The sequence below is a fragment of the Epargyreus clarus genome, unplaced genomic scaffold (genome assembly GCF_041222505.1).
Source record: "Epargyreus clarus isolate Ecla_fem2 unplaced genomic scaffold, WU_Ecla_fem_2.2 ptg000014l, whole genome shotgun sequence".
NCBI classification, from domain to species: domain Eukaryota; kingdom Metazoa; phylum Arthropoda; class Insecta; order Lepidoptera; family Hesperiidae; genus Epargyreus; species Epargyreus clarus.
The window spans coordinates 8,173,891-8,184,963 of NW_027332222.1; the positions used below are offsets into that span (position 1 = coordinate 8,173,891).

At 33.8% G+C, this 11,073-nt stretch overlaps 2 protein-coding genes across 2 annotated transcripts; one reads left to right on the forward strand and one right to left on the reverse strand.

The window, feature by feature from the left end:
- The first annotated feature begins 560 nt into the window (after positions 1 to 560).
- On the forward strand, positions 561 to 3,744 carry LOC140747422 (uncharacterized). The gene is made up of 4 exons (XM_073079863.1): positions 561 to 855; positions 1,419 to 1,578; positions 1,797 to 1,871; positions 2,490 to 3,744. The coding sequence occupies exons 1-4, from the start codon at positions 714 to 716 to the stop codon at positions 2,641 to 2,643; spliced, it is 531 nt and encodes a 176-aa protein (XP_072935964.1). The 5' UTR covers positions 561 to 713; the 3' UTR covers positions 2,644 to 3,744.
- A 242-nt stretch (positions 3,745 to 3,986) lies between these two features.
- LOC140747607 (dynein regulatory complex protein 9) lies at positions 3,987 to 10,352 on the reverse strand. The gene is made up of 6 exons (XM_073080164.1): positions 10,292 to 10,352; positions 7,186 to 7,363; positions 6,636 to 6,741; positions 6,088 to 6,264; positions 5,741 to 5,872; positions 3,987 to 4,372 (listed from the first exon to the last, which is right to left on the reverse strand). The coding sequence occupies exons 1-6, from the start codon at positions 10,350 to 10,352 to the stop codon at positions 4,169 to 4,171; spliced, it is 858 nt and encodes a 285-aa protein (XP_072936265.1). The 3' UTR covers positions 3,987 to 4,168.
- Between the last annotated feature and the right edge of the window lie 721 nt (positions 10,353 to 11,073).

An 11,073-nucleotide genomic window follows, 5' to 3' on the forward strand; every position in this document is an offset into this window, starting at 1 on the left:
AAGATGGAAGCTTCGCGAGAAGGGCCCTATGCCAGACCCGGTCAAAGGCCTTTGCGATATCCAGGCTAACCGCCAACGCCTCACCATTACTCTCAACGGCTTGCGCCCACCGGTGTGTGAGGTACACCAGAAGATCACCAGCTGAACGGCCCTTGCGGAAACCATATTGGTGAGATAAACAAAATACAATTTATGTTGAAAATAACGAAATATTCTGTACTTAAGTCAACGTTGTTGACGAATTTAACTAGTTAATTTCTATTGGGTTAACGTTAATTCGTTGAAATTGAATCAACGGTTGATTTAACTAGTTCGTTGATTCAACGACCATTGCTACTATGTATATTTTGAACATCATGATAAAAAGATAAAAAGCTTTCACAATCTTTCTCTAAGTTATGTTTTTTAAAATTCAATGTGATTTAAAAAAAAATATGTAATTTTATTTACTGCAAAAACACTGTAAGTATTTGACTTAATGATTCACTGTATTTTCATGCCGATCTACTGTATTTTTTTAATCAGTGCACTTTTATATTACAAATTTTACCTGGCAACACTGTTGTCAACAGTCAAATCTAATAAATCAATAATCGATAATAAAACATAATAATTGAAGTTATAAATCAAGATTCAAACTTTAGTCGGTCAAAATAACAAATAACACAGCGGCTTCCAATACGAAATCTTTATCTTTTGTTAATTGATTAAATATGGTTCGAACCTGTTCTATAATTGATTGCGATAGCAGATATGTTAGTGGCCGCCTACCGTCTTTTTTACCATTTCCTAGATTAAGAAGAGTAGCAAATGAATGGCTCAAGTATTGTAAACCGGGCACAATTATGAGTACAGGTATCATACTACCTTTCTATTTCTAATTTCCTTTGTTTAGCAAAATAGTAGAGGGACAGGCGTAGCTCCGTGCGGCATTGTTTATAGGGCGGCAAATACAACATATTAAATACGTTAAGTAATATTGTAAATAAATAATGATGTGCATTAATTATTTACAATATTACTTAACGTATTTAATATGTTGTATTGGTTGGTCGTAAGATTGTTGCTAAACTTCTTCATATTGCTAATTTATATTATAGAATGATTCCTTGGGGCAAAAAGGCTTTATATTCCCGAAATTTAAATTTGCAAGACATTTCTATAACATAATTATCTTCCAGGCAGCAAATGTGTAATCCGCGCTCTGGGCCACTAGAACCTACACTAAGTTATAACAAAGTTTTCTATTTCAATTTTGTAACATTTTCAGATAAATAAAAGTATGTTCCACATAGTTCTAAGAGGCTTCACTGTGTTGATACTGTTATACAGTATAGAACAACATTTATCTCTAAATTATATTTTCTGTACATTTATTGTAATGTTTGGTTATTTAATAAGTATTTTTTTCTTTTCAGCAAAGGTGTGCACAGAACACTTTTTACCCCGAGACTATAACAAATATGCAAGAGATATGTATGACAAACCACTGGTAAGACTACTACCAGATGCTGTACCATCGAGGCACCTAGGTCCTATCAACCAACCTTCATACTCCATGAACACAAACAATACGAGGTATCTTATATGTAACATGCTTTTTTATATACCAAATATTGCATGTTAAGACATAGGTCTTTTTTGTAACTTTAAACTTGCACTACATTTGCTAACAATGGCTCTATTCTTTGTTAAGCATATGATATTAATGTGTGCAGCTTCGGACATAATACTATATTAATTGACTTACACAAATACATTATTGTAAATATGTGATTATTAAATTTGTATTTTAGCTCTACAGAAACTCAGCAAACATCAACTGGTTCTACAGCTACACAGGATATCCCTGAACATTTGGGGCTAATGAGGTATATATTACAATAAGTAATTACTTATTATGGATGTATGGAATAGTTTCCCATTCTCGACTTTTTAGGTCGGTAAATTCTGAAGCCCCCGCCCTGACACTCTCAGGGAGAAGGAGATTCAGTTTCTCCAATAAATATATTATTACCTAAAATTTTTGATAATATAGTGTTGGTGTGAATAGCAGCTTGTTTCTGTATAATGTGTATGTTTATATTTGAGTCTAGTCTATTGCAATATTTATGTAAACATTTGGCTATTATTCCAGTGGTTCCTATTATTATTGGTATGATGGTGGTGGGTATTTTCCAGTCTAGTTATTTCATCTTTAAGTGGGTAATATTTACTTAATTTTTCTATTTCTTTGGCTCCAATGTATAATCTATGTGGAATGAACTTCCTCCTGACGTATTCGCTATGACATGGGGCTCTTCAAAAAAGGTGCACAAAGAGTTCTTCAAAGCAGGCGATGCATTGGCGGTTGGCGACTCCTTTGGTGTTGCAAATGTTCATAGGCGACGTTGACTACTTTACATCAGGTAGCACATCTGCTTAATCGTTAGGGTCAAATATAAAAAAAAATACATAGTCAAATAAATTGTGAATTTCGTCTATTTCAGAGCTGACATTTCAGAGACTAGACGAAATTTGAAGAGGGGTATCACTCCGGAGAACATTCGCTACGTGCGCGAATTTAAGAGACGTAGTGAAAGCGGCTCCGAGCATGAATTTGCAGTGGATAGGGCATTGAGGACCCTTAATCCTGAGATATAAATACCTGAAAGATGATGGATTTACAACACCTTGCAGATGGCTAACAAAGCATGGTCATTAAATTCTAACCAGAGCTTTATCTACACTTAAAAGTACTATCAATAATCATCTGGATGGCCTTAAATAATGTCTTTTTCAGGTTGCTTTATCATATATAATTTTTTGGGTTTGGTAATGGTTTTTTTATCATAAAATCTTAGTCTTTAACATTTATGGCAGTGCACACACTCAAGCTGAAACTGAAATTAACAGATAAAAAAAAATATGAATGCGATAAGTTTTGATTATCTGAAAATGGACTATAACTCTTACATACGAACAGACGTACGAGGATGTAAATAAACCTCTCGAGTGTATTTGGTAGGAGCAATGGTGCTGTCCATTCTCAGCGCATAATTTACCGTGAATCAAAGCATTATTCTGTACCCGTGGGCTGCATTAAATACCCGTTACTCGTTTTCTGATTACTGGCAAGGATCTAAATGTTGCATTTTTATTCAAAACAGTTCACGCTCGACTGTGTTATATGGTATATTAAAATTATAGTCCGATTCATAATTAGGTGTCCAAAATGTAAACATAGGTGTTAACCTATCAAGAAAATATGTTTCAAATGGTAGTTTCTTATTTTTGACGATATTAAAGTAATATAATAATAAAATAATAATCTAAATAAATTAAGAAAAATTCACATTTTCCAATATTTATATTATTTCGATTAAATTCCATATAGTAATAATAATAAAAAAACAAGGTTTATGGTAGAAAATTAAAATAAGATAATGGTAACACAAATCCAAAATGTTTTTTGTGCCGCCATTTTTAAGTTTCGTAGTTGATGTTATTCATTTTCGTGATCGTGGTCGCACTCGAATATTTTCTCGTTTACATAGCGCGTTTGTTAAATTGTGTGTAGTTGTTAATTTTTTTTGTTTTTGTTAAGTTTGTTAGTTTCCGTTTCTTATTAATTTATTAAGGTTTGCAATACCTGTAATCGTATTTTGTCAATGACATTTCGTTGTTTACATTTTGGACACCTATACTATTTCTTTATTTTTTCGATGACAGATCGACGCCCATGTAATTTAGTTTTGTTTACGTTAAAAATGGACATGGATACTTCATGGACAGGTAGTGATAAACGTAACACAATAACAGACCCATTTTTTTTACAAAATGTAAAACTAAACTACTGCCGGATACTTTTGTACAAATTGATTAACTATATTTCATTACAAGATATACTTATATTTCATTACAAGATGTTACACGTATACATTTTTGATTGATAATGCCTACCTCGTTAAAATTTTCGAAACTGGTATCGGAAATAAGTAGGTATAAGTAGGTATTCAACAATGAAACGAAATAATTATTACGACAGGTAATCTTTATTTATTTAGTTTAATCAAAATTTGATTTAACAAATATATGCGATCGATATCATTGCTTATTTGGTCACAACATTACAAAGAACTGTCATCGAGAAAATAAAGAAATGTAAATAGTATAATTATGAATCAGACTACTTCCGTTTAGCCTTAGCGGGTTTAGTCTTAGCGTTTCTGAGGAAGCGGTAGGCGCCGAGCGCGCGGCGCACCATGACGCCGCGCCACCACGCCTGCACGCGCGTGGCGGCGGCGCGCAGCCGCTGCTCGCGCGCCCGCCGCGCCGCGCGCTCCCGCTTGAACGTCAGCCAAGCGCGCATCTCGCCTTGGTGTAGCTCGTACTGGAAATGCATTTCGTAATATATATTTCGTCAACAACATTCTTATAGTATACTAGCTAATAGATTATAGAAGTACATCAGTCTATGTTTAAAGAAGGAAATAATGTAGGAACTGATATGTAAACTTGTGTGAAATGTAAATCGAATAAAAATTGAACAAGGTACTAAAATGGATTTCAGTTCGAACAGATGTACAAATTTTGTAAGATATGCATAGATGTTCATTAAAATGTGTTATTCAATTTGAGTTGGAAGAGTCTGAGTGTAATAAGAGTTTTGAAGAAGAAACATTAACATTTTTGAAGAAGAATTTAAATTGCATTCACAAAATACATTTGCGAATCCAGGAAGTTTAATATATGCACACATATTTAGTCATTCTTAATAATTTAGTCATGTAATAGTAGTTGGTAGAGAGATAGGGAGTCATTCTTAGATACCTATATCTCGTAATTTATTAAGAATTTGAATTACATTCACAAAATACATTTTCGAATCCAGAAATTTTAATATTTGTACACTTATCTAGTCATTCTTAATAATTTAGTCATGTACGTAGTAGTAGTAGTGGGTAGAGATATAGAGTATATTTTAGATACTTATATATCTCGTAGTTTTTTATCGATCTCAATGTGAGTTTTGTCATTATGTAATTTATTAGTATTCATGTCGTAGTTTTCCGGGATGGAGAGGAGTGATTTTTTTTGTGGAACATTAATAAAAAATATTTAAATTTTCTTCTATTTATATCTGTATCTACATGTAGTAGAATCGGTGTTGCCATGTGTAGCCATGTTTTATCAAATAAATCAATAAAGTAGTGACAAGATTGTTTTTGTTAAAGAACCTACATCCCTTTTGCTGTTATAATATAATGTAAGACGTTTCTTGGAATATTAATATCAATAATAATCAAGTATATAGAAAATAGTAACTTATTAAAAATTATACTTTTTGATCTCCCTATTGAAATTTTCGAAACCTGTAATGTTTCAAATAGGTATATGTATTTTTTATAATAGCTCTTACTCGTTTAAACAATAAATCGGACAGAACTCTTGATGCAATTGCGGATCGAAGTAGCAAAATTAATCTTATATATAAAATTCTCGTGTCACAATGTTACCGAACTCCTCCGAAACTGCTTTACCGATTTTCACCAAATTTTATATGCATATTCGGTAGGTCTGAGAATCGGCTACTATCTATTTCATACCCCTAAGTGATAAGGGTTGTTCACCCTTAACATTTTTTTATTTATATGGCAACACAACGTTTGCCGGGTGAGCTAGTAACCAAATAAATTTATAAATATATCACTGCTAGGCTTACATGTCACCAACTGTGAGAAGTCATAAGAATTATTACCAGTTGTTGTAATTCCGTTCGTCGAGCTGAGGTCTCACGCAGCTTTTCGCATTGCACTTTTAAGCGTTCATTTATCATTGCTGTATCGTTCGCGTATCGTGATTTCCAGTGTTCTAGTGATTCTTCTCGTTCCTTTAAATTTAATATAACAATATATTAGTGACATGACAAACATGGTAATAAAACGAAAAAAAGTAAATGCTAAGTTAATTAAAGGTTTGGATCTGATTTTCAGACAGACTTCTAAATGATGAGATTAAAACCAGGAAAAAAATGAGTAGTAGTTAAGTAATATTAGTAGTTCTGGTACTTCGATTACATAAGTAAAGTTATTAAATTTTTTTTACCTTTATTTGTAACTCGTAAGCGCGCAGTAATTCGTTATGAACGCGATGCTCATAGTCAGAATTTGGACCTGCAGGCAGTACGGAGTCGAACTGAAATCTCAGCTCCATTGACTCCCCTCGTGCGCACAACCATTTGTCGGCATAACTCAGCTGGGTGTTTGTGTTTAATGCGGTATCCTGAAAAATGAAGGATGGAACAGTTTTAAAATTTAGTTAGTTTAGTTATTAAATTAGTTAATACATACATCACTCACAATTATTGAAGGTTCGCTTTGTGGTTCAACTCTGGAGGCGTTCCAAGTTAATCCTCCCTAGATAGATCAAATCTTACCTGAAGTTAATTAATTATACATATTACATATCCATCGGCGCCAATATCATATCTGAAGTTGATTACAGATGTCCATGGGCGCCAATATCCATCATCAGGTAGATCGCTACCTCGTGTATTCTAGCTATATTATAAATTTACTCTACCTATATTTATAACACTTACTCTATGGTAAAAAAGACTGACCAAATATCAAATAATAATTCTGTGTTCTTACCTTTATTTTATCGCGAAGATATGCGACTTTTTCATCACAAGTTCGAAATTCCAAGGCCCACTGATATTTCTTAGTCAACAACTCGTTACATATTGCTTCAAGGGAACTGAAAATTTCAAAAACAATTAGGTACAGTAGATATATATAAGTACACAAATAATATAGGTAAGTTTGAATTCCGTACCAAGCGTGAATAAGTTGACAAGTGGAAAATGCACAATTTTATTGCATCTATGTGCAGTATTTGGTGAGAATTATTTAAATGTTTACAAGTGGCATGTGTATGGTAAAAATATCCGTTAACTTACCTATTTACTCACTATATAGGTAATTCAAACAATCTTAATATTTATTATGATTAAATATGAAAATGTGTATATATTTGTATAAGTAGGTCGTATCAATATATTCACGTCTGGTACCCAATTTCTCTTAACTATGAGCACGAGAATGTTTTGGGAACGATAGAAATCTCCAAAATGCAAAAGGAATATAAATAGACTTTATCGATGGCGACGTTCCGGGTTCGATCCCAACTTAACAAACCAACATTTTTAAGTTTTCATAACTAGCGCGTAGTGCAACTGCCGATGATGAGGAGTGTTCCAGGATTTCGGCAGCATGTTGTAAGGTCTGCCATTCTCCATCCTCCGCCACTTCCACCAATGTACTTCGGATCACATCTCGCACAAATTGTCTGAAATATCGAGTTTTTTCTTTTGTAATACCTAATAGTCCTTCTTATTCGGAGAGGAAACCGGTAATGGGTTGCCGGAGTAGGTACTTAATAGCATCTAGTGAATAATCATAAAGCATCATTGTTAGTGTAGTTAAATGCAATGAACTGTTAGGTCAGAGACCATTGAAAATAATATAAAATAATATTAGTTTCCTCTAAGGATCTGCTGACCCCAGAGGTTTCTCCTTCTCGGAAACACTTATCTACATACAGTTTAATTCAAAAGACATATTCGTATGAATTCAGGATATTTGACTTATTTTATTTTTCGTTACTTAATACTAATAGCTAAAATACTTATCAAACAAAATAGCGCCATCTCTACAATTTTATATCTAACTCACCGGTCTCTAGTTAGCTTCTCTCGCTGAAGAGATTGGGTTTTGCAACGCGGCACCCACTGTTGATTACAGCGCTCAATGCTGGCTTCTACAAACAAGCCACATTTTACTTTAATGGTACGGTAGATGGCGCTGTCTGTTTCAAAAATGTTAGAATAAATACGACAGTAGGCATACATAATTATGTACAGCAACAGTCACAGTGAGCGATAAGCTCACCTGGGCGGAGCCCGACGGGGCAATGCGCTAAGAGGACTCCGGTTGCGTTCCTTTGGAGATCCCGGAGTCCTCTACGCAGCGCTGAGGACGGCCACCGGGGGGGTTTTAGTGCGGTAAGAGTCCCACATAACCCTGTGTCGCTCCCAAGGCATCGGGTACCTTTTGGAGGTTTCCCCCTCGTCAACAAAAAAAAAAAAAAAAAAAAAAAAAAAAAAAAAAAAAAAAAAAAAAAAAAATAAATACATAATTATGTACAGCAACAGTCACTGCAACCGAACTAAGTAGAGTTTTCACACTTACAAAAAAAAAAACATTTTAACAAAAAAATACAACCGACTTCTATGTCACTACAAAGTAAAAAATAATTGAAATAAATGTTGGTTTAGTACATATTTGTGAAGTCGGCGCTCAATATATTTCGTTGGATAACGATGTAAACAGCGTGTCTAATATTTCTAATTGTCTTATATGTTCCAACCTAACCTAACTAAATAGCCAATGATGAACTGGCTTTGCAATTTCATTAGAACCTACACCAAATATCTTCAAACACAACTCAATTATTCCCATCGGTTGAGAAATTACATATTCTGTCTCCGAGCCACATTATCAGACCCTTAATTAGTCAATGATGAACTGGCTTTGTAATTTCATTAGAACCTACACCAAATATCTTCAAACACAACTCAATTATTCCCATCGGTTGAGGAGTTACATATTTTGACTCCGAGCCACATTATCAGACCCTTAAATAGTCAATGATAAACTGGTTTTGCAATTTCATTAGAACCTACACCAAATATCTTCAAAAAAAACTCAATTATACCCATCGGTTGAGGAGTTACATATTTTGTCTCCAGAACCCACTCTGATCCTCATCATATTCAAATGGGACCAACTTGTACTTGTACACACACGAAATTAAAGGCATTAAATAGGTTCATAAACGGCGAAGTTATGGCTGTAATATTTACATGGGTGGAGGAGTTCCCCTCATTATCTCCAGAACTCATCGATGGATCCTAACCATATTTAAATGGGACCAACTTCCAGATCGTCTCTATAGAATAAAAAAAGAATGATTAAAATCGGTCCACTAAAGGCGGAGTAACTCGTGTACATACATAAAAAAAAAGATACCGGCCGAACTGATAACCACCTCCTTTTTGAAGTCGGTTAAAAAAAGATTATAATTTATATAATATTATTGTTTGGTAGATATGGCGGTAGCTATGTCTACTTACATTCTAAATGAGACTTTCTTTAAGTAGTATTTTATAAGGTAGTACCTATTTAGTAAAGTTATTATTATGAAAAGATACCTATGTTTCTGAATGCAACAAAAATCTAGAATATTTAAATTATTTGTCCAAACTATTTAGTGTTGGTACCTAAAAGACAGAGTGTATATACTTTAAATACGAAGAAGTAGGTACATAATACATCTATAAAAAATATTTTTTAAATTTTGTTTTGCCATATATATGACTTCGCATAAGTAGAAGCGGGCGACTCTTGAAACTTTACTATTGATCGCTCTGGTAATAAATACAAAACTTACATAATACGTACTGATAAATGTAAAATCCTAAACTGCAATATCAGCTAAAAGCAGTATCAGCTGGGGGGCAACTTTTTATTTATAAGTTTACACGACTCCTCAATCGGGGTGTTCGATGTATCTATGTAGGTACCTTCACAAAATAAATTTATTTTGTGGTACCAGTGTGATAGAAAATTTGAAAATAATTACAAGATTTCCTATGACTTGCTTAATGGTGAAGGATAACATTGCGAGGAAACGTACACACCTGAGAGTTCTTAAAAAAACATGCCTTAAAATGCTACTGTTTATGTTGTTCTGGACTTTTAGTTAGAACCCATGGTTAGAACTATTTAACACACGCAATTCCTCAGTACGTTACTGTCGTGGAATTGTAAGAGTTTACGCAGCGGGCACCACGTCTCGAATTTTTGCGACATACTTCAGAATTATAGTTATATTATAGGCAAATCACAAAATATATTAAACTTCACATTATATTCTCATAAATAAGCTAAATAAGTAGCATTTGCTACAAAACAGTACAAACATCAATCCAATCAGCACCAATTATTTTGCCTACCAGTTTAATAGTCCGTAGTTTGATAGTTTGATACTTAGGCAGAAATTGTCAAGGTCTTTGCTAGTCAAGAAAATCGATAGATCATTTATTTATGAGGGGCGTTAAGCACCGCCTATTATATGATTAGTGATTACTTATGAAAATAAAAATATTGTGCAAATATTGGGATCATATATTTATTTTACTATAGTTATATTATTACTCAAGTACCCAACCAAAGTACCTACTTACCCAAGATTCGTAACTGGAGAAGCATCACTTCCAAATTGATTGCGAACAACAATGCGTCCATAGTGCTTATCCTGCCGTGAAAAGAAAGGGCAGGTGATAAAAGTGCCATCATTTATATTACAAAGAATATTCACCTGATGAATTTCCCAGTCGGGAAATGGATGTCCGTCAAAGTCCAATTTCCTTTATTGCGTACAAACCTGAGTACCTACCTACTCATGTAATGTGGCCATCATTTTTGTTATTAAAATTAAACAGTTACAAAGAACATGAAATATTCCTTCCTTCGTGTACGTAATATTTTTCATTTTTTTTAGAGGTAGCAATCAAGCATGCAGTCCACCTGATGGTAATTGACCAATGGACATCTTTCAATAACCGTATATAAGATTAGAGGTCTACCTGATGTCGCCCAAAGCTGAAGGGATCCCTGAAGACTATGATGGAACACCCTGTACAAGTATATTCATTATTACACCCTTTAAACTAAAATATATTAGCACATAACCTTGCTGTTTTTATTCTGCCTAATAAATAGGTGTGACAGTGATGCCGTTTCCCGATCATGATTTATAATTTTACTCCATAGCTAGTTTATATTCGAGTGCTATGATAATCTAAGTAAAGGTTAAGTAGAGAAATTGGTAGTATCAAGCTTATTTCAGTACCACCTCACCAAAACCGAATTATGTCAAGTAAGATTAAATTAAGTTAGCTGAAAGGTTATTATCGACGTGGCTATTGCTTAAGTAATTTCGATACTTCTCTTGCAGGGAATTTCC